This window comes from Malus domestica, chromosome 16 (assembly GCF_042453785.1).
Source record: "Malus domestica chromosome 16, GDT2T_hap1".
NCBI classification, from domain to species: domain Eukaryota; kingdom Viridiplantae; phylum Streptophyta; class Magnoliopsida; order Rosales; family Rosaceae; genus Malus; species Malus domestica.
In genome coordinates, this window is record NC_091676.1 from 4,927,078 (window position 1) to 4,949,773 (window position 22,696).

Sequence of the window (22,696 nt, forward strand, 5' to 3'; positions counted from 1 at the left end):
AGATTTGAGTAATTTGACAATTACTTAATTTTAAAAGTAAGGTTGGATTTTTTTGACTATTTGAAATCTAGTTTAATTAATTAGTACACGCAAAACCACTGGAAAACTGGAGAGGAAACATCAACTTGTAGATATTCATCTATCTAATCTAATTCATTAAGCTAAGATTATTATCTTTCAATTGTAACATGAAAGTTGAGACTGTATTCACAGCTGCTTATCTTATCTAATTAGTACTAATTAGGGTTCTCTTCTTTAAGCTAGAAATTTCAAATGCGACGTGAGCGTTGAGACCATACAAGAGTAGTACTTTGATGTAATATGTGTACATCACCATGCATTAGGGTTGATCAATCATCCTATGTAATATGTATCTTAACACATTTGTTAACTTTGAAAAAGTTATGAAGGGGGAAGGATAGTCTTCCATTATATAGTTAACAATGTATGTAAAAACTTACAGCTCAAGCGATTAGGATTCAAAAAAAAAAAAGTCTTGTACATGTGATTGGTGTATAAAGAGAGAAAGCAGATAAATTGAAGAGACTGAAAAATTGAATTTTCTCATTACTACGTAAAGTGAGTACAAGAGTATATTTATGGGAACTTTAACGAAAAATTACATGCATTTTTTACTTTAACGAAAAACCATATTTTTACACTAACAAATCAATGTTGGTACTATTCACTTGACCCTTTATTTTGTCTTTATCGTTAAAATTCAAAATTTTAAAATCCTTTTAATTAGTTTTCCTTATATTTATACATAAATGCCTACAGGTTATTACCAACTTACTAAGCAATAATACATAACCGAATATAACAGCCTAAAGCTTAACTACTAAGCTAGAATCTAATCTGGTGCCTTACGCTCATGATGAGTAGGTGGTCCTTCACTACTCTTAACAAGTGGTACATGCTTTTTTACTTATAACCTATCTTAAATTGCATTGTTTGTGATAATACGGGAATTAAAATTGAGACAATTGAAGCCACATGATCGAAAGTGAACACTTTGTTCGGCTTTTCATACACCAATGTTTATTCTTGACGATTGAATGAAATAAATCAAACGAAAACAACATAAATGAATCATCAAACAAAGATGTGAATTTGACTAAGAGCACCTTTTTTTTACTCCGCTCCAATACGGTGCGTTCGGAAGCGGACGAGGAATGAAGAAAGAACGCACGAGATGACGTTTCGATGGAGTGCACTGAACTACTGAAGTGGGTGACGATGACAGCAATGAAAACAGCGCACTTTCTTCCTTCAATTTGCGCACTTGGGCTCTGATTTTTTGCCATTGCCGGAACTGGGTGCTACCTGAAATCTCTCTGCAACCACAAAGCCTTCAACTTTTTAGGTAAACCCCTCATCAATTCCTTCATTTTCACTTGTCTGAAACTGTTCTGTGTTTGATTAATGAGTTATCTGTTCTAAACAAATCATGGGTTTTTTTTATCCAATTGTCCATAATATTGTCTGCTTCGGAAGTTTTGAGGTGCATTGGCTGAAAAAAGTTAGTAAATCCTGGTTGTCCTGCTTTTTCCTTATCTCACAAATCACAAATCACAAATTGTGGTATCCATGACCAGAAAACTTTGTTAAGTGATGCAGCCCATTTGAGATTCACCCTTGAAGCATGCAATAACCATGACCAGAAAACTTTGTTTCAAATCCATCAAATTTTCTGATTGTCTTGGTGTATTTAGTCTGAAAATACAGCTTACACTAATCGGAAAGCTTGTTTTCAGCATGCCTATCTTCTGCCTCGTAATTAGTATTGCTCAGCTTCTTAACCATTCTGCTATTCTGTGAATGTTCTTGACTTGTGTAGACATCCCTCATCTAAGGAGTCTTAGATTTCCCTCACCTTTGGAGAACTTGGTATCATGATATCACCAACCCGGTTTGAGTATGTTTTCCACAAATGAGCCGGTAAAACTAGAGCAGTGGAAGTTTGACAACCTAATCTTTTGAGAGATGAGACTTCATAACGGAGTTAGATTTGGGAGGCTTAGGTGGAGTAAATTTGTGATATATCAAATTGTTTGAAGTAGGTGAAGTATTAGTTAAAATTAGTCTTTCTTAGCTCTTTTTAGTTGCTTAGAAGGAAGAAATAAGAATGGGTTCAAAACCATTACAAAGTTAGAAAATTTCAAGTTCCAAATCATCGTTAGCCGTTAGGCCTGTTATGGAACCTAGCAGGCATTAGGGGTCTTAGAACTTGTTCTTTGAACTTTTCCAGATACAAGTCACTGAAATGCGTGGTGTATGTGTAGAACATGTTGTTTATGAGTGAAGACCTTTCTCCGAAGCTACATTATATTGAAGGATTGTTACTTAGAAGTTGATGATATACCATACACATCAGATCCTTTTGCTGCAAATAATTCTTATATTCTGTATCTAATACTGCTAGCAATAACCACACAATGAGAACAAAAATATAACAGTAAGAACTTTAATAACAATAATAACAGCAATACTAATAACAATAGAGAGTAATAGTAGTACTACCACTAGCAGTAAATCAACTTCTCAATGAATCGAGTAGAAATTAGAGTTACCCTATTTGTTTTCTTGAGAATATTTATCCAATTAACCAGGGCCTTGCCTCTCCATGTACCTGCGCCACGCTGCTATGTCTTGGATTCATTGATGCCAACCAAGAGGTATAACTGTATCGGTTGTAATGTTTCGTTGGAAATAACCTGGTCTTGCCTGAATTATTTGAGGGAATATTATTCTTCATGATTGTGTTTTGTGTAGTCATGTTATGGGGTCTTGACAAAGATGGCGTGCCTAGTACATATTCTAGAATTGGACGTCACTTACTTAAACAATTGTGAGATACGTACCATCTTGATTCTTGATATATCCACCATACGCTAATTAAACATGTGCTTGCTCGACCCTCTGTATATCTATGTGTAGCTTGCAACATTCTAAGATGTATAATGAACCTAAGCTTGCATGATCAGCTGAGCATACCCTACAATGAGAAGTTCTATTGTCGGAAAGTTCAACGGAAGATTGGCTTGTTGACTCTCCATACATGTTCCTTCTAGAAGTTATACACATATTTGGTATTGATCATTTGACTGGTTTCATTCTTTATTAGTCTTAATACTAAAGTGATATTGAGAGCTTGCCGCTCTGTTTTTCAAATCATTTGAGATGGTTGAATTTGATGCAGTTGGACACTCTTGTCAGTCATAATGGCTCTCCATCGTAGTAGATTCCCATCTCAATGAGGTTGTGTCGTACATTGTTCTTAGCGCACTTGCATTAAATACTAGGCTGAGGAAAAAAAATCCGACACACTGGAACGATATATAGCCCTCCTTTTCATCTGGAAGAAAGGAGTCAATTTTTTAGGTGTAGTGTGTTTCTCTGATTACAAAACCGAGTGCAGTGATGTTCTAGGATTCAAATAGCCAACCCCATTAGTGGGATAAGGCTTTGTTGTTGTTGTTGTTGATTTGTTCGTGTAGAATCCATGTAAAAACAAGGACATTGACACCAGTTGCAATGTGCATGAAGACGCTTTGCGAACATGCTCGTATATTAATGCAACTGTTCTTTGATTTTGGGGAGTGGGTGTTCTCCTGCCTTTCACTATAACCCTTTGAAAAGTTGAGGTGCAAGAAAAGTATACAAGTTGTCATTTATATACAAAGATGAAGCCCATAACCATGGACTTGTGTGTTTCAGAAAGAAATTGATCGGTGACATATTGCTCACGTCATTTTCAGCAAGCAATTGTGATTTTGACGCAATATTACCAACAATTATTTATGGTATGCTTTTGGTGCGATTTTGACAGGTTCCTTTTGTTTCACTTTTCTTGATTCCTGAGGCCATATTCTTCTCATCTTCTATCTCCATGCTTTTGTATTGTGAGATCTCCAGTAACGGGGTCCCTTGAAGAATAATAATTGCTGAGAGAGTGAGAGGCACCTTTGTTTGTGTGACTTTATGATTCACTGGACCTTCAGCTCCTGACGGAAAAATACCAGGGGCCATTTGGCATCATCCTAGAATCTCCTTTACCTGTTATGGAATATATTAAAGCGACGAAAAGAGCTTCAAGTACAGCAGCTGGTTAAAGAGAAAGGTACGTCAATAACTCTTGCTTCTTTTCTTGGTTTTCAAACATTCGGGCCACACTACCATAAGAACTTGTCAATAATTATATTCCTTTCTTTGAACGTGAACTATGAGCTTCCCACTAGGGATATGTTAGTCCAATGGAGGGGAGGCCAATGCTTGCTCAGGAAGAACCCTCCACCACCACCATGATACTAGACCCAGCCTCTTGTGGGTCCCACCGCCACCGGTGCTGTCTTTCGACTAACCATTTTAGCTGAAGGAATGATGAGAGTAACAACCTGATTAGTGAAAATGTTTCCCCCATGCTAACGGTTTTAGGATCAAATGCTTGAACAGTCTCGACGATGCAGCCTCTAGTTTGTTGATATGGTTAATGTGTTAAGAAATACTTAAATTAGTACTTGAACTTTGAATCCTGGGGCATTTGTTTATGTATGCAGCAGGCAGAGCAAGTGAATGTTAAGCACGGGGATGGCAAGTCTTTGGAAGATGAATAATCATTGGATTTTGATTCCCGTGATCAAACTCTTGACCACAACCCAAGAAATCCCGAGATCAATCCGATACCGATTGACTTTTACGATTTGTTGTTGGCCACTGTGATTTGTGGCCTCCTTTTCTCTTTTCTTTTTCTCTTTTGTGATCAAAATTTTCTTTATATTCAGTTGGTTTTGGATATGGATTACAGATTTAAAGCTAACAATCCCATTGGAATATATTTCTTTTTGAGACTTGTGCAGAGAGAGAGAGCCCTGGTGAGTGCCCTTTATGTCATTTCCATTTGTTTAGAGAGAGAAATCAGAGAGAGAGAGAGAGGAGTTGTGTTGCTTCATACATGACAATACTAATTCAACGTTCATCTTTCGCATCCGAGTTTGAATTCTCCACCGCCCTATATTAAAGTAATTTGACGTATCGTGAGAAAAACAAGTGCAATTATGATTCATGTATTTTCATGGAACATTGATTTTTGGACGTAATCGTCGTATTTGATGCAATTATATTCTGATTCCCCGTCTCTGATACATCCAAGGCAGGAAACCATTGATTGATGTAACCTCATGTGGCATTTAGTCCTATATATTAACCCTTGTAGTTGGCACCCTGGATTCCCCTCCCCTATATTTGGATAATTTTACAGATACAAAAAACTACCACATTATCATATTTCGATCAATTTAGTAAGATATTGTCTCCGTCTTAACCACCTTAAACGGAAAGTTATACACTGATGATTACGCATACATGTCTCTTATTTCAATAAAATTGGTGTGACTTGATTCACTTTATGTGGGAATACTTCTTTAGGAGAAAAAATACGTTAGGGTTTGGGGTCCCAAAATCCAACGTTAGATTCTTTGATTCCTCCATCCTTACAAAGAACAAAAGAATCTGCCAATCACACAACGCCTCCTTCCTCGCGAAAAGAAATACCCAAAAAATAAAAAACTAAAAGAAATGGGAAAGAAATGTTAAAAAAGAAAAGAAATCCCCATTTCCCTTTCAATCACCAAAAGAAAAAAAAAATATCTCAATTATTATTATTTATTATTATTTAGCTGCACTGCATTGCTTCTCACACCATTATTCATCATGGTGGGGTTCCTTATTCATCAGGGAATCATGCATTAGAGAGAGAATCTAGAGAGAGAAAAACAAACCCTACACTTTTCCTCCTTTCTCTCCTTTTTAAGACTCACAAATTGAACTCTCTGTGTTTTTGCTGCATCAGAGATTCTCTCTACCTCTTTCAAGTCAAAAGAAGCAAGAAAAATATATAATTTTATAAAATTATTTTTCTAAAAAAGTTGGTATGAAATGAGAGAGAGAGAGAGAGATGGAGGAAAGGAGGCACTACAGCTCATGGCATATATTCTCTGCCTCCAACATAACCCCACTTATGTTTCCAGATATGGAGTGAGAATATAGGACACCCCCAGAACTACTCCCCTCCCAAATTATAAAGACCAACCCCCTTCCCTTATAGCTTGGATCATACAAAGCAGTCCACCATTATATATTTATGTTCCTGCAGTCTGCTGTCTCCATCTCTCATCCACCACCACCACCACCAAAATGGTTCTGCAGAATATGCAAAATCAGAACATGAATTTGGTTTTGTCCACCGACGCGAAGCCGCGGCTAAAGTGGACTCCAGAGCTTCATCAGCGATTCGTCGAGGCTGTTAATCAGCTCGGAGGGGCAGACAGTGAGTATATGACCTTGATGATGTAGGGGGAAGGGCGGGTGGCTCCTAGAAGTGTAGGTCATGTCCCCTCTTCTTTAGGAGCTGACCTCGCCTAATCCCTATTTTTAGTATCGTATACAATACAATACAAAGTTCTAATGTGTGTGTGTGTATATATGGGCAGAGGCCACACCAAAGAGTTTGATGAGGATGATGGGAATTCATGGACTCACTTTGTACCACCTAAAGAGCCACTTACAGGCATTTTCTCTCTCGAGTTTTGTCACATCTAATCTTTGTCCAGATCATGATCGAAAAAGCGTAATTCTAAAACTCCTTTTGTGTTCTTGTGCAGAAATACAGGCTAGGGAAAAGCCAACAATCCGAAAACTGCGCTGACTTTAGGCAAGAAGGTGAGTCCATCACATTAGATTCCGAAAACTATAGAGGATCATCATTTGGTGTTCATTCTTTAATCCTTGTGGATTCTTAATATTTGTCCTCTCCTTTGATGCAGATTACAAGGAGCTTCAGAGCAGTGATGGTCATTTCGGTGCGGATATCAGCGATGAAGATCACAGTCAGATTAATGAGTAATATAGTTAGAAATAGATCCCAATCTCTTCGATTAATTTAGATGGAAAAATGACACCACAAAGAGCTCCCTATTAATTAAGTGTTGTTATGTTTATATCAGAAGCTTGCAGATAGCTCGGTCTCTCCAGTTGCAAATGGAAGTGCAGAGGCAGCTTCATGAACAAATTGAGGTAAAAACGATAAACGAATACCATCTTTACCATTCTCGGTTCATAAAAAGATTGAAAGAGTACCATAACTTGCCAATAAACCCGGTTTTTGTTGTCAGGTGCAGAGACATCTTCAGCTGAGAATTGAAGCTCAAGGGAAGTATTTACAATCGGTGTTGAAGAAAGCACAAGAAACTCTTTCAGGGTATACTTCTTCTTCAGTGGGAGTAGAACTTGCAAAGGCTGAACTCACTCAGCTAGTTTCAATGGTTAACAATGGATGTCCGAGTTCTTCGTTCTCAGAGTTAACGGAAACAGGAACTCCAACCCTAAAAGACGTGGAGCGGAAGCAAATGAGAGGCTCCATGGAGAGTTCCTTGACATCTTCCGAACGTTCAGGAAGGGAGGACGAGAAGCTCCCTGAAAATTCTAATGCAACCTGTGTTGAACTACCATTAATGGACTTTCACCCGGACAATAAGGCGTGGAATAATGTTGCAAATAATCATGTTTTTGGGAGGAAGAGAAGCAGCAGTCCGATTTCTGAAGGTGTATCTGTGGAGCAACCAGTTGCTAAAAGGACACAAACACAAAGAGATAAAGGTGGAAACAATCTGAGAAAGTCTGGATTGTTGGCTACAATTGATCTGAACAGCAAATATCAGAGTGACAACATTGATTCGGGACCGAAAGCAATAGACTTGAACTGCAAGGGAATCTGATTCTTCAAATGCCTTGGAGCCATCTGGTTTAGTGATATATAGTTTATGGAGCAAACTTAATTCCCTCCAGTCCTAATCTTTTGTTTATATACATGTATGTACACTGTTATATATGTATGGCACTTTTGAAAGTATATTCATGTCAAAAGAAGGTGTAATATATTGTGGGGATACATCTCTTTCTCGTTCTCACTATCGCACTCTCGCACTCTCGCACGTGTGTCACAAATGTGCGCGTTTGAATGCCAGATGGAAACTGCTTATTGCTTAATGCTTCTGAGATCTGATTAAGCTAATTCGCCTAAAGAAGGTAGATAATGTTATGTATATGATTCCCTACTTTTGTAGGTGCAAGTCGCATGACTTGATGTTAATCATGTCAATCACTAGAAATATTTCTTTTCAATGTTTGTGGACGGACAAGCAGAGGAGGAGGGTGAGAAATCATCATGGAAAAGAAAATTATGAACTAAGCATGCGCATGTTAGCTAATCAATGCCTAAGAACTCACTCAATTATATGTCCCATCACATGACAATAAACTACGAAAACTCGAGAGTGCATCAATGTATGGAATTCATTGCCCGGCGGGATCCTTCAGACCGTCAGATATGAAAGTTTCATCTGAAACGTTTAAATCTAGCCGTTCAGTTGAGCAACATAAATTAGTTAAACTTCAATAAATAATTCATACCTTCATCTTCCTAATCCTTTTATATGAAAGCACCAATCTTGGAGTTTCTAATGCTACACACTAACTATTCAAGGCAATGAGCGTTTTATTCCATCTATTCCTCCTATTTGTAAGCTTGGCTTTGTGTTCTTCATGGATTCAAGGTTTGTTACTAACCCTATTTACTTTTAGTAACATCTCATTTTAGAAGCTTGAATGTTCTGCATTGATGTCGGTTTTCGAAATTGCAGGGCAAACACTCCCCCATATAACTTCAGATGTCAATGAAGCTTCGGGCAAGTCCTTCGATTACATTGTCATTGGAGGAGGCACTGCCGGCTGTCCCCTAGCTGCAACCCTGTCTGAGAAATTCTCAGTGCTCTTGGTGGAACGAGGCGGCTCTCCATATGGAGATCCCTTGGTGCTGGATACAAAGTACTATGGGTTCTCATTGCTCCGAACTGATCAATATACATCGGTTGCACAAAGATTTGTGTCCAACGACGGTGTGAGGAATCTCAGAGGCAGAGTTCTAGGAGGAGGATCTGCTATAAATGGCGGGTTTTACAGCAGAGCAAGTGAGGATTTTGTCGAAAAGGTTGGGTGGGATAAGGAGATGGTAACAAATGCTTATCAATGGGTCGAATCTAGAATCGTTTTTAAACCCGAACTGACCCCATGGCAGTATGCTGCTGAGTTTAGCTTTCTTGAGGCAGGGGTTTTCCCTTACAATGGTTTTAGTTGGGATCACATTGAGGGAACAAAGATCGGTGCGAGCGTGTTTGATGAACAGGGACGAAGACACACCTCCGCTGATCTTCTTGAGGCAGGAAATCCAAACCATATCACAGTTCTTCTGAATGCAACTGTTACTAATGTCATCTTTCATGAAAGAGGTAAGCCTTAAACGTGTAGTATTCCTTTACAGGGACTGACTTCCGCACCCCACTAGCCTGTAGTCCCTTCATTTTTTTTAGATTGGATACGTCAAAAGATAAGTAACCGATGGAAACAAGGGGAGCAGTGCAGAAGGAGAAAGGAGGAGCACAAAAATCACTGCCCTTAACCGATAACCCTATTTTCAGCTGAATTTCTAAATGATTTTGCAGGTGACAGAAATGAGACAATAGCTAGAGGCATAAGATTCATCAAGAGCAACGGAAACTCAAGCGAAATTTATGAAGCTCACCTCAACCAACCAGAGAATTCATGCTCAGGGGGTGATGTGATACTAGCAGCAGGGGCCTTAGGCAGCCCTCAGATTCTATTGTTGAGTGGTATTGGCCCTCATCAACACCTAAACAACTTCAACATCCAACTAGTTCTCGACCTAGAGGCTGTCGGAAAAGGAATGAAAGACAATCCTGGCATTGCACTCTTAGCTGACCCTACCCCGAAAAATTTCCCACCAGAACCTCCAAAAGTTGTCGGTATAGCAGATGACTTCAAGATCATAATTGAGGCAGGAATTTTACCTGTCAGCTCCAATGCAACAATAATGCCAATAGCTGCGAAACTCGCCTTTCCAGAATCAGAAGGAAAGCTTGAGCTGAACAGCACTGACCCCAGAGAAAACCCTTCAGTCACATTCAACTATCTAGCAAAGGAGAAAGATTTGGCACAATGTTTGAAGCTGGCTCAGTTGCTTGAGCGAGTGGTAAGGTCTGAATCGATTGCATTCTTCCTGGGGATCGAACGCAAGCCAAAAGACAAGTTGATGTCTACGGAAGATGAGTTGAGAAAACTATGCACGAAGAATGTGATTACATTCTTTCACTACCATGGAGGTTGCACCATGGGATCAGTGGTTGACAAGGATTACAGGGTTTACGGAGTTAAGGGACTCAGAGTAGTTGATGGATCAACATTTTTTGAATCACCAGGCACAAATCCAATGGCCACTTTGTTAATGCTTGGAAGATACCAAGGGATGAAGGTTCTTCAAGAAAGAGAAAATGCTTAAACCCGAAAGATGATCGATCCTAGATCCAACTTCATCAACTTGTACTTTCAGCCATACTAATCATGTCAAATTAAGATTTTCTTGTACAAACGCATCTTGTTAACAGTGGACTCTGATAAACCAAACAAACCAACCAACCACAAAGCAAATACCAAAACACCGAGCAAAAACAAACGAACACGAAGAACTTGAGTTAGGAATAAAATATAGAACAAATAATCGTGTGAACTGCAGACTTTGTGTTGGTGCGGCCAACGGAGACTGAATTGTTAATGCATAAAAATGGGAGAACTGGTCTATTGGTTTAATTAATTTAATAGCAATTAGCTGGTAACAGATAATTGACTTTGCCTATTGTTGTGCGGAAGCGGCATTCAACTGTAAGTGAATAGTTAAACAGAACAGAATAAAACCACTATCAACAAGAACACCAAGATTTATACTGGTTCGGCAATGCCTACATCCAGTTTGGAGACGACGGAGTATTCCACTATAATCAATGAGAACATACAATAGTGTTTATCACTCAATTTACCAAAGACCCGAATAACCCAAGCTCTCACACTTACAATAGGAAGAGAAAACCAAAAATACAAAGCAAGACAATTTGAGAAAATTCTTCTCTATGCCGAATGGCTTCTTGCTATTTTTCTCTCTTCCTTGTTCTCCTCTACAATGCTTATGGGCTGCACCTTGCTCCCCTTTTATAGCTAAAGAAAAGCTTCTCAAAGACATCAATGGCCAAAGGCCTAACATCAAGTCAAAAAGAGTTAGGCACAATTGCATGTATTTTGTTTCCCACATGTAGCATGCCATCCAACAATTTTGACCACAAAAGTAGCCGAAATTTTTGATCTTTGACTACAAGTTTGAGTCAATAATCAACAATCTCCACCTTGGCTCAAACCCTCTAAGTAGAACTCCTAATAGTTGTCTCCCACTCCCCCATGGGGCAATCAACAAATTTTACAAACGCCAATCAAGTCTAAGCAGTGCTTAAACTTGTGCAACGAAACTGGCTTTGTTAACATATCCGCAGGATTGTCAGCGGTCCCAATCTTCTGAAGAAGAATATCTCCCTCGTCAATAATCTCACGAACAAAATGGAACCTCACGTCAATGTGTTTCGTACGTGCATGATGAACTTGATTCTTTGCTAAATGAATAGCACTCTGACTGTCACAATGAACATCCACATGGTCTTGTTGAACTCCTAAGTCATCAAGCAACCCTTGAAGCCAGATGGCTTCCTTTATAGCTTCTGTCACAGCCATGTATTCTGCCTCAGTAGTCGACAAAGCAACTGTAGATTGCAGAATCGACCTCCAACTTACTGGACCTCCAGCAATAGAGAATACAAAACCAGTAGTGGACCTACGCTTGTCCAAATCACCTGCGTAATCAGAATCCACATATCCAACAACACATTTACCAGTAACTTTATCCTGCTGGAACAATAAACCAACATCCACAGTATCCAGAATATACCGTAGAATCCATTTCACAGCTTGCCAATGCCCTTTTCCTGGATTATGCATATATCTACTGACAATACTAACAGCTTGTGAAATATCAGGCCTAGTACACACCATAGCATACATCAAACTACCAACAACATTTGCATAAGGAATTTGAGCCATGTACTAACTCTCTTCAACAGTTTTAGGAGACATAGAAGCGCTAAGTTTGAAATGAGAGGCAAGAGGTGTACTAACCGGTTTTGAATTTTCATTCATCCTGAAACGTTGTAGTACCTTCTTCAAATACTGCTTCTGACACAGACTAATCTTGCCCTTCGCTCTATCTCTTTCAATTTCCATACCTAGTATCTTCCGAGCTTCTCCCAAGTCCTTCATCTCAAATTCATTACTTAGTTGAGTCTTCAACCTTTCAATCTCCACTTTGCTCTTACATGCTATAAGCATATCATCAACATATAAAAGCAGATAAATGAAGGTTCCATCTTGTAGTTTGCGAAAATATACACAATGGTCATAGTGACTTCTTGTGTACTTCTGCCCGATCATAAATCGATCAAATCGCTTGTACCATTGTCTTGGAGACTGCTTCAAGCCATACCATGATTTTTCCAATTTGCAAACCCAATTTTCCTTTCCAGCAACCTTAAAACCTTCTGGCTGAGACATATAAATCTCTTCCTCCAAATCACCATGTAAGAACGCAGTCTTGACATCAAGTTGGGCCAACTCAAGGTCAAACTGCACAACCAAAGCCAACAAAATACGAATAGAAGAATGTTTTACTACAGGAGAAAATACCTCATTGTAGTCAATGCCTTCCTTCTGAGCGTAGCCTTTAGCTACCAATCTGGCTTTGAATCTTACATTGTCTTTTCCCAAAGATTCCATCTTTTTGGCATACACCCATTTACAACCAATTGCTTTCTTCCCCTTTGGTAACTGAACCAGCTTCCAAGTCTTATTTTTATGAAGAGATTTCATCTCCTCATCCATAGATTTCTTCCACAACTCGCACTCTGAACTCACGACAGCTTCTTTGTAGGCGGATGGAATATCATCTTCAATAACGGGAAGTGCATATGCCACAATATCAGTAAATCGAGCAGGCTTTCGGATTTCCCTTCTCGATCTTCTGGTTGCAATATAGTCTTGTTGCTGTGGAGGCTCTTGGGTAGGTGCCTCCTCTTCATCATCCTCGTCCTCATCATCAGAATTAACTGTAGGACTAGTGTTTGAAACATCAGACCTTACTGGAACAACTGGAGTCTTCAGTAACTCCACCTGCTTTGAGCTCCTCATGGTTTTGGTCGCTTCAGTTTCGCCTTCATGCTTGTTCTTATTAACCATAGCAGCCTCATCAAAAGTCACATATCTGCTTACAACAAATTTCTTCTCATCTGGACACCAAAGTCGGTATCCCTTCACGCCAGTGCTAAAGCCCATAAATAGAGCTTTCTTTGCTCTTGGATCCAACTTGCTTTCTCTGACATGATAGTAAGCAGGACAACCAAATATGTGTAAAAACTTGTAATCAGTACAAGGTTTACCAGACCATACCTCCATGGGCGTTTTGCCCTCGTTCGCAACAGCTGGCAATCGATTAATGAGATGGCTTGCATAAGTAATTGCCTCAGCCCAAAATGCCTTGCCTAATCCAGCATTAGACAACATACACCGAACTTTCTCAAGTAAAGTACGGTTCATGCGCTCCGCCACCCCATTCTGTTGCGGTGTCTCCCTAACCGTGAAGTGCCTCACAATACCCTCATCTTGACAAACTTTCAAGAAATGATCAGACTTATATTCACCCCCATTGTCTGATCTGAGAGTCTTGATCTTTCGACCGCTTTGCGTTTCAATCATCTTTTTCCACTTCAGGAATATCTTCAAGACTTCATCTTTACGCTTCATGGTGTACACCCATATTCTTCTAGAGAAGTCATCAACAAAGGAGACAAAATAATGGCTACCTCCCCAAGATGCATTCTTGGAAGGTCCCCAAACATCAGTGTGAACATAATCAAGAATGCCTTTAGTGTGGTGAATAGCAGTGCCAAATTTTACTCTAGTTTGCTTACCCAACACACAATGCTCACAGAATTCCAATTTGCATGCCTTTGCACCTTTCAATAAGCCTTGCTTTACCAATCCTTGCAACGCTTTTTCACCAGCATGCCCAAGACGCATATGCCATAACCTCGTGGTGTCTGTGCTATCTGCGTCAGCAGCTTCGGTGACAGCTGCTCCACCAATAATTGTACTCCCCTGCAAGAAATACAAGTTATTTCGTCTTATACCTTTCATCACCACCAGTGCCCCGTACACAGCTTTAAGAACTCCACCCTCCATGGTGATCTTGAGACCCTTGGATTCCAATGCACCCAGTGAGATGAGATTTTTCTTCATATCCGGTACATACCGAACATCACTTAATTCTCTGACTGTTCCATCATGCATCTTCAAACAGATTTTGCCTATCCCTTGTGTTTTGCAGGCATTATTATTACCCATCAAAACAACTCCACCATCCAGCTCCTCGAAATTAGAAAACCATTCCCGAATGGGACACATATGATAGGTGCAACCTGAATCCAAAATCCACTCATTTGAGTAACCATCAGCATATGAACTAGCCAAAGCAAACTCGAAATCATCATCATCTCCAGATTTTGCAATATTTGCTTCAGAACCCGCTTTCTCCTTCTCTTTGTTCTTCAATTTGGGGCAGTCTTTCTTCCAATGACCCTTTTGGCGACAAAAAACACATTCATCTTTAGCAGGAAACTTCCCTCGTGACTTTGAACGAGATTTTCCCCGCTTCCCAGATTTTCTTTCCTATGTTCGACCCCTTGCAACAAATGCCTCGGTTTGTGAATTGTGAGTCTTCAGTTCCTTCTTACGACACTCATGATTCACCAATGCCGCAGACACCTCATCAAGTTTCACCTCGGATTTTCCATGCAACAGAGTAGTTGTCAAATGATCATAATCATCAGGCAATGAATTTAACAAACATAGTGCCTTGTCCTCGTCAGGAATTTTCACATCAAGGTTTGCTAAATCAGCAAGTATTTTATTATAATTATTGAGGTGTTCGTGCATAGAGATACCTGGACGATACTGAAATCGGAAGAGTCGCTTCTTCAAGAAGAGACGATTTTCTGCGCTCTTGGTCATATACTTCTCCTCCAATTTCGTCCATAACTCCTTAGCAGAAGTTTCCTTCATATACGGGTATTTCAACTCCTTATCAAGGAACGATCGAATAGCAGCACAAGCATGAAGATTAATTCGCGTCCACTGCTTGTCATCAATATCTTCTAGTTTATCTTCCAGAACCATATCCAACTCTTGTTGATACAACACATCCATAACTTCACATTGCCACATACCAAAATTATTAGAGCCATTGAATTTATCAACCTCTAACCTTGTAGTAGTAGTTGGATGTCTATTGGATGTAGACGAAGACGATGCTGACCCCCTCTTTACAGATTCATCTTTATCTCCAGCCATCTACTCGGCACTGTTCACAAATACGACACTGTTCACAGGTACAATACTGTTCACAGATACTGTAGCAGTTCACTGTTCACGGGACTGTAGCGCCAACACTATTCACGGAACTGGGCTCTGATACCACTTGTTGTGCGGAAGCGGCATTCAACTGTAAGTGAATAGTTAAACAGAACAGAATAAAACCACTATCAACAAGAACACCAAGATTTATACTGGTTCGGCAATGCCTACATCCAGTTTGGAGACGACGGAGTATTCCACTATAATCAATGAGAACATACAATAGTGTTTATCACTCAATTTCCCAAAGACCCGAATAACCCAAGCTCTCACACTTACAATAGGAAGAGAAAACCAAAAATACAAAGCAAGACAATTTGAGAAAATTCTTCTATATGCCGAATGGCTTCTTGCTATTTTTCTCTCTTCCTTGTTCTCCTCTACAATGATTATGGGCTGCACCTTGCTCCCCTTTTATAGCTAAAGAAAAGCTTCTCAAAGACATCAATGGCCAAAGGCCTAACATCAAGTCAAAAAGAGTTAGGCACAATTGCATGTATTTTGTTTCCCACATGTAGCATGCCATCCAACAATTTTGACCACAAAAGTAGCCGAAATTTTTGATCTTTGACTACAAGTTTGAGTCAATAATCAACACCTATTAATCCAGAAAATATGTTAGTAGAAGATAAGCTTGAGAGAGAGAGCATTCATGGCAATGGGGTTTTCATTGTATCTGTTCCTCCTGTTTGTTCATCTGGCCCTGTGTTGTTCATGGATTCAAGGTATGCTATGTCCTCTAATTACCTTCCTGTTTAATTAATTTTAAATCCCGTTCGATAACTTTTTTATTTTTTTATTTTTTTGCCAAGCGATGGATTTTGTTTGATTAGATGTTTGATTAGTGAAATTGAAAAATGAAATGGTTACCAAACGGCCTATAAAATGCCATTTTGTAGCTTTAAATGTTGAGAATTTAGGATCTATTCTGATTTCTTCCTAATGGCAGGACAAACACTCCCTCGTAAGACTACTTCAGATGTCAATCAAGTCTCGGGCAAGTCCTTCGATTACATTATTGTTGGAGGAGGCACCGCCGGCTGTCCCCTAGCCGCAACCCTGTCTGAGAAATTCTCGGTGCTCTTGGTTGAGCGAGGTGGCTCTCCGTATGAAAATCCCTTGATCATGGAAAACAAGAACTTCGGGCTCTCATTGGTCCAAACTGACGAGTACACATCAGTTGCACAAAGCTTCGTCTCCAAGGACGGGGTTTCCAATCTCCGAGGAAGAGTTCTAGGAGGAGGATCGGCTATCAACGGCGGGTTTTTCAGCAGAGCAAGTGAGGATTATGTCAAAAGGGTTGGGTGGAATAAGCAGATGGTATCGGACGCTTATAAATGGGTGGAGTCTAGAAATGCCTTTAAACCAAAACTAACCCCGTGGCCCTATGTTGCTGAGCTTAGCCTTCTTGAGGCAGGGATTTTCCCTTACAATGGTTTTAGTTTGGATCACATCGAGGGAACAAAGATTGGCGCGACTATTTATGATGAACAGGGGCGAAGACACACCTCAGCTGATCTTCTAATGGCAGGGAATCCGAACAACATCACACTTCTTTTGAATGCAACTGTGACAAGCATAATCTTTCATAAAAAAGGTAAGCATGAAACTTTTGAGAGTCTGAATCCCACGTCGGAAAATTAACTCTATTGATTATGGCTACATTCCTAAATGGCTTTTGCAGGTAACAGAAATGTGACAGTTGTTCGAGGCATAAGATTCATCAAGAGCGACGGGAGTTCTTCGCAAACCCATGAAGCTTACCTCAACACACAGAACAACTCGAGGAGTTCAACAGGCGATGTGATACTAGCAGCAGGGGCTTTAGGCAGCCCTCAAATTCTATTGTTAAGTGGCATTGGCCCTCCGAAACACCTAAACAAGTTCGACATTCCAGTTGCAGTAAACTTAAAGAGCGTTGGAAAAGGAATGCAAGATAATCCTTCCATTGCACTCGTACCTGAGGTAGCTGACGCGAAGCCCAAAAATTTCCCACCAGATTCTCCCAAAGTTATCGCCATTGCAGACGACTTCAAACTCATAGTTGGGTCAATGATTTTACCAATCAGCTTCAACGCAACAATAATGCTAATCTCAGGCAAACTTGCCTTCCCAGAATCAGAAGGACAGCTTGAGCTGAACAGCACCGACCCTCGGAAAAACCCTTCAGTCACATTCAACTATCTGGCAACGGAGAAAGATATGGCAGAATGCGTGAAGCTGGGTAGGTTGCTTGAGCAAATTGTAAGGTCTAAATCGATTGCTTACTTTCTTGGGGTCGAAGGCAAACGCAGAAACGAGTCCATGTCTACCGACGATGAGCTGAGAAAACTTTGCAAGAACAATGTGAGGACCTTCTACCACTATCATGGAGGTTGCACCATGGGATCAGTGGTTGACAAAAATTACAGGGTTTTCGGCATCGATGGGTTGAGAGTAATTGATGGGTCAACTTTCCTGGAATCTCCGGGCACAAATCCAATGGCCACATTGTTAATGCTTGGAAGATACCAAGGGATCAAGATTCTTCAAGAGAGAGAGAAAATGCTTAAACCCTAGTGATGATCGATCTTATATTGAGCCTCAAGAGCTTGTATTAGCCATTTAATCAAAATAATAATCATGTCAAATGAAAGCGGTATAGCTAAATTTTACTTATTATAACGCCGACCAGTCCGGTAGCCAGGCCGAACGGTTGCTCCATGTGAAGCTCGAATCCTGATGCCTTCGTGAAAAAAAAAAAAAGACGGGTCGGCCTGTCTCCACTAGTAAGCGAAAGCCCGTAGTAGCCAACGGAGACTGAATTGTTAATGCATAAAAATGGGAGAACTGGTGTAATAGTTTAATTAATTTAATAGAAACTAGGTGGCAACAGATCAATGACTTTGCCTACTAATCATGTCAAATTAAGATTTTCTTGTACAACATCTTGTTATCAGTGGACTCTGATAAACCAAACAAACCAACCAACCACAAAGCAAATACCAAAACACCGAGCAAAAGCAAACGAACACGAAGAACTTGAGTTAGGAATAAAATATAGAACAAATAATCGTGTGAACTGCAGACTTTGTGTGGGTGCAGCCAACGGAGACTGAATTGTTAATGCATAAAAATGGGAGAACTGGTCTATTGGTTTAATTAATTTAATAGCAATTAGCTGGTGACAGATCATTGCCTTTGCCTATTAATCCAGAAAATATGTTAGTAGAAGATAAGCTTTTGAGAGAGAGAGAGAGCATTCATGGCAATGGGGTTTTCATTGTATCTGTTCCTCCTGTTTGTTCATCTGATGGATTCAAGGTATGCTATGTCCTCTAATTATCTTCCTGTTTAATTAATTTTAAATCCCGTTCGGTAACTAATTAATTATTTTTTCCCAAATGATAGATTTTGTTTGATTAGATGTTAGATTACTCACAGGGTTTCGAACCCACGCCGTCATGAGGGCTTAACTCCCTTCCACCATTGTGGGAAAGGGCTACTTGCATAACTAATTCAGTTTTTAGTTTTTAGTTTTCAAAATAAGTAAAAACTGAAAACGAAATGGCGCTTTCAAACGGCATATAAAATGTCATTGTGTAAGTAGCTTTGAATGTGGAGAATTGAGGATCTATTCTGGTTTCTTTCGTAATTGCAGGACAAACACTCCCTCGTAAGACTACTTCAGATGTCAATCAAGTCTCGGGCAAGTCCTTCGATTACATTATTGTTGGAGGAGGCACCGCCGGCTGTCCCCTAGCTGCAACCCTGTCTGAGAAGTTCTCGGTGCTCTTGGTGGAGCGAGGTGGCTCGCCGTATGAAAATCCCTTAATCATGGAAAACAAGAACTATGGGCTCTCATTGGTCCAAACTGACGAGTACACATCAGTTGCACAAAGCTTCGTCTCCAAGGACGGGGTTTCCATGTTGGAATGAGTATGAGATAGGGAAGTTTTGGGGACTGGCTATAGGTATTCAGTTGGTAGAAAAGTCTTATTAACAAGGGGAATGCTGATCCTTTACGATAAAGGATTTTGTATAGCATTTAGATCAGTTCTTATGAGACAAGGAAACAAGTATTTGTTTCATATTAGGATTTTAATAGGGAATCCTATCTGATTATGGAAAGAACTATATGTATATATATGGTGGCCTCTCTTCTCACAGATACACGCTCATATCTGGACTTAAGCCTATTTGTAAGTCGAGTACTTAGTCATCTGCGAGAGAAGAGAAGGTTCACTGGAAAGCTTGGTGCAATGGCTTCAAGTTCTGGAACTGGCGCAGGTATGCTTTTCTTCTTGGTTCTTCTATGTTTCAAGTTCTGGTTAATTATCTTTAAGTTGTAATTCATGTTTTGGTCTTGATTGGTTGTTTAATAAGGCTCTATCTCTATCATTCCAATCTCCGAGGAAGAGTTCTAGGAGGAGGATCGGCTATCAACGGCGGGTTTTTCAGCAGAGCAAGTGACGATTATGTCAAAAGGGTTGGGTGGAATAAGCAGATGGTGTCGGATGCTTATAAATGGGTGGAGTCTAGAAATGCCTTTAAACCTAAACTGACCCCATGGCAGTATGTTGCTGAGCTTAGCTTTCTTGAGGCAGGGATTTTTCCTTACAATGGTTTTAGTTTGGATCACATTAAGGGAACAAAGATTGGCGCGACTACATTTGATGAACAGGGACGAAGACACACCTCAGCTGATCTTCTCACGGCAGGGAATCCGAACAGCATCACACTTCTTTTGAATGCAACTGTGACAAGCATCATCTTTCATGAAAAAGGTAAGCAAGAACCTTTTGAGAGTGAATCCCAGGTCGAAAAATTAATCCCCATTGATTATGGCTAAATTCCTAAATGGCTTTTGCAGGTAGCAGATATGAGACAATAGTTAGAGGCATAAGATTCATCAAGAGCGACGGGAGTTCTTCGCAAACCCATGAAGCTTACCTCAACACGCAAAACAACTCGAGAAGTTCAACAGGCGATGTGATACTAGCAGCAGGGGCTTTAGGCAGCCCTCAAATTTTGTTGTTAAGTGGCATTGGCCCTCAGAAACACCTAAACAAGTTCAACATTCCAGTTGCAGTAAACTTAAAGAGCGTTGGAAAAGGAATGACAGACAATCCTTGCATTGCACTCCTAGCTGAGATAGCTGACGCGAAGCCCAAAAATTTCCCACCAGATTCTCCCAAAGTTACCGTCATCGCAGACGACTTCAAACTCGTAATTCAGGCATTGATTTTACCAATCAGCTTCAACGCAACAATAATGCCGATCGTTGGCAAACTTGCATTCCCAGAATCAGAAGGAGAGCTTGAGCTGAACAGCACCGACCCTCGCAAAAACCCTTCAGTCACATTCAACTATCTGGCAAAGGAGAAAGATATGGCAGAATGCGTGAAGCTGGGTAGGTTGCTTGAGAAAATTGTAAGGTCTAAATCGATTGCTTACTTCCTTGGGATCGAAGGCAAACGCAGAAACAAGTCCATGTCCACAGACGATGAGCTGAGGAAACTTTGCAAGAACAATGTGAGGACCTTCTACCACTATCATGGAGGTTGCACCATGGGATCAGTGGTTGACAAAAATTACAGGGTTTTCGGCATCGATGGGTTGAGAGTAATTGATGGGTCAACTTTCCTGGAATCTCCGGGCACAAATCCAATGGCTACATTGTTAATGCTTGGAAGATACCAAGGGATCAAGATTCTTCAAGAGAGAGAAAATGCTTAAACCTTAGTGACGATCGATCTTACTTTGATCCTCAAAAGCTTGTATTAGCCATATAATCATATAATAATCACGTCAAATGAAGGCAGTATAGTTAACTTTTGCTTATAACGGTGCCGGGTCCGTAGCTAGGCCGAACGGTTGCTCCATGTGACACTCGAAAGTCGAATCCTGATGCCTTGGTAAAACAACGACGGGTCACCGGTCTCCACTTGTAAGCAAAAGCGATTTCAGTGGTAGGGGCAAGCTAAATTAATGGAGCGGCCTGCATCCACCACACTTGAGTGCAAACCAACTTGACAAGAGGTTTTGTGTCGAAGCAGCGAATGAAGAATTTGCGTGCAGGTGCAGCAAACGTACCTTCCGCAATTTGATGAAGACTTGTGTATTGATGGAAGACCAAACTTGGTCTTCGTTTGGATATTTTGTTGGGGATCCCTCGACTTTAAATGGTCCCTCAGTTACCACTTAAGGACTACGGTTTGGTTGTATTCATTTTCACTTGTAAGTGAGTGGTTTTAGATTTGATTCTCGTCGAAGACAAATTTGGATCACATTATTGCTAGCCCATTATAAAGCATAGTTAGCCCACTCTCCCACCCCTTAATGTAAATGATATCGTTTGTTCGAAAAAAAAATATTGGTCCCTCAACTAAGAATCCGTAGTCATTGGTCCCTTAACGCATCAAAACGTGCAGTTATGATTGTTTTTGTCAACTCTGTCAAAACTCCAGTTAAAATGAGTCATGTTAAAAGAATCATTGCTATGATTGAGTTAAAGTTGAGGAAACATTACTCTAATAGGTTTAAAGTTGAAAACTTAATGGGTTACAGTTGAGGAACTATTTCTCAAATTGGATTAAAATTGAAAAAACATTGTTACAATCTTCTCATTTTGTTTTCTATATTTGCCTTTTGATTAAACTTCATGTGCATGGCACGTGACTCATTTTAACAGAAATTCTAACGGAATTGTCAAAAAAGACCATAACTACACGTTTTAATGTGTTAAGCGATCAATAATTATTCCAATAAAATTAAAGTTGAAAGATTATTGTTATGATTTTCTATGGTGATTTCGTATATTTTTTAATGTGGGAGGTGTCCCATCACCAATGGGTGACAATCTAATGCAGTTTATATAGCATGAGGTGGTAGCATATTTTAACCCTCGAGTCAAACGATAAGCCAAATCATAGCTAGTTTTGAACTCAGATTGAGGTCTCCAACGACAGCTTGAAGTCGAAGAGCTGAGGCAAGTGCAAGAGGTCTCCAACGATAGTTTGAAGTCGGTATATATAATGAAGAAGAGCTGAGGCAAGTGCAAGAAGAATGTGAGGATTCACTACTATGGTGGTGCAAGGATTCACTACCATGGTGGTTGACCAGATTATCATGGCCACTTTGCTAATGCTTGGAAGATATCGAGAATCTCCAAGCCACTAAAATGCTTAATCAAATTCGTAGTTATCTTAATCCGCTTATATATATATATATATTTTTTTTTTTT

At 39.9% G+C, this 22,696-nt stretch overlaps 4 protein-coding genes and 1 long non-coding RNA gene across 6 annotated transcripts; all 5 read left to right on the forward strand.

Moving 5' to 3' along the window:
* The first annotated feature begins 1,146 nt into the window (after positions 1-1,146).
* On the forward strand, positions 1,147-4,850 carry LOC139192901 (uncharacterized). Of its 2 annotated transcripts, none has more exons than XR_011577448.1 (3): positions 1,147-1,366; positions 3,833-4,123; positions 4,560-4,850. It is a non-coding gene; the product is annotated as an uncharacterized lncRNA (long non-coding RNA). The 2 variants fall into 2 exon arrangements; XR_011577449.1 differs by having other exon boundaries at positions 1,153-1,366; positions 4,242-4,850.
* A 744-nt stretch (positions 4,851-5,594) lies between these two features.
* On the forward strand, positions 5,595-7,948 carry LOC103402889 (myb family transcription factor PHL8-like). The gene is made up of 6 exons (XM_008341669.4): positions 5,595-6,328; positions 6,492-6,568; positions 6,663-6,720; positions 6,825-6,900; positions 7,005-7,074; positions 7,173-7,948. The coding sequence occupies exons 1-6, from the start codon at positions 6,196-6,198 to the stop codon at positions 7,773-7,775; spliced, it is 1,017 nt and encodes a 338-aa protein (XP_008339891.3). The 5' UTR covers positions 5,595-6,195; the 3' UTR covers positions 7,776-7,948.
* Positions 7,949-8,321: 373 nt separating this feature from the next.
* LOC103425570 (protein HOTHEAD-like) lies at positions 8,322-10,514 on the forward strand. The gene is made up of 3 exons (XM_008341670.4): positions 8,322-8,612; positions 8,700-9,344; positions 9,558-10,514. Exons 1-3 carry the CDS (start codon positions 8,546-8,548, stop codon positions 10,409-10,411), a joined length of 1,566 nt encoding a protein of 521 aa, XP_008339892.3. The 5' UTR covers positions 8,322-8,545; the 3' UTR covers positions 10,412-10,514.
* Positions 10,515-16,070: 5,556 nt separating this feature from the next.
* Positions 16,071-18,135, forward strand: LOC139187493 (protein HOTHEAD-like). Its single transcript, XM_029095605.2, has 3 exons — positions 16,071-16,196; positions 16,421-17,068; positions 17,156-18,135. Exons 1-3 carry the CDS (start codon positions 16,124-16,126, stop codon positions 18,028-18,030), a joined length of 1,596 nt encoding a protein of 531 aa, XP_028951438.2. The 5' UTR covers positions 16,071-16,123; the 3' UTR covers positions 18,031-18,135.
* An 882-nt stretch (positions 18,136-19,017) lies between these two features.
* Positions 19,018-21,289, forward strand: LOC139192779 (protein HOTHEAD-like). The gene is made up of 4 exons (XM_070815448.1): positions 19,018-19,033; positions 19,082-19,379; positions 19,837-20,237; positions 20,324-21,289. The coding sequence occupies exons 1-4, from the start codon at positions 19,018-19,020 to the stop codon at positions 21,187-21,189; spliced, it is 1,581 nt and encodes a 526-aa protein (XP_070671549.1). The 3' UTR covers positions 21,190-21,289.
* Positions 21,290-22,696: the final 1,407 nt, after the last annotated feature.

What these genes read in the sequence shown, in the direction of transcription:
- LOC139192779 (XM_070815448.1), top strand. An exon ending in TCCAAGGACGGGGTTTCCAT is followed by an intron (nt 19,380 to 19,836) that starts GTTGGAATGAGT and finishes TTGTTTAATAAG; the next exon opens with GCTCTATCTCTATCATTCCA. An exon ending in CATCATCTTTCATGAAAAAG is followed by an intron (nt 20,238 to 20,323) that starts GTAAGCAAGAAC and finishes TGGCTTTTGCAG; the next exon opens with GTAGCAGATATGAGACAATA.
- LOC139187493 (XM_029095605.2), top strand. Translation starts at nt 16,124, where the DNA reads ATGGCAATGGGGTTTTCATTGTATCTGTTCCTCCTGTTTGTTCATCTG. An exon ending in GTGTTGTTCATGGATTCAAG is followed by an intron (nt 16,197 to 16,420) that starts GTATGCTATGTC and finishes TCCTAATGGCAG; the next exon opens with GACAAACACTCCCTCGTAAG. An exon ending in CATAATCTTTCATAAAAAAG is followed by an intron (nt 17,069 to 17,155) that starts GTAAGCATGAAA and finishes TGGCTTTTGCAG; the next exon opens with GTAACAGAAATGTGACAGTT.
- LOC103402889 (XM_008341669.4), top strand. Translation starts at nt 6,196, where the DNA reads ATGGTTCTGCAGAATATGCAAAATCAGAACATGAATTTGGTTTTGTCC. An exon ending in TCAGCTCGGAGGGGCAGACA is followed by an intron (nt 6,329 to 6,491) that starts GTGAGTATATGA and finishes ATATATGGGCAG; the next exon opens with AGGCCACACCAAAGAGTTTG. An exon ending in CGCTGACTTTAGGCAAGAAG is followed by an intron (nt 6,721 to 6,824) that starts GTGAGTCCATCA and finishes CCTTTGATGCAG; the next exon opens with ATTACAAGGAGCTTCAGAGC.
- LOC103425570 (XM_008341670.4), top strand. Translation starts at nt 8,546, where the DNA reads ATGAGCGTTTTATTCCATCTATTCCTCCTATTTGTAAGCTTGGCTTTG. An exon ending in GTGTTCTTCATGGATTCAAG is followed by an intron (nt 8,613 to 8,699) that starts GTTTGTTACTAA and finishes TCGAAATTGCAG; the next exon opens with GGCAAACACTCCCCCATATA. An exon ending in TGTCATCTTTCATGAAAGAG is followed by an intron (nt 9,345 to 9,557) that starts GTAAGCCTTAAA and finishes ATGATTTTGCAG; the next exon opens with GTGACAGAAATGAGACAATA.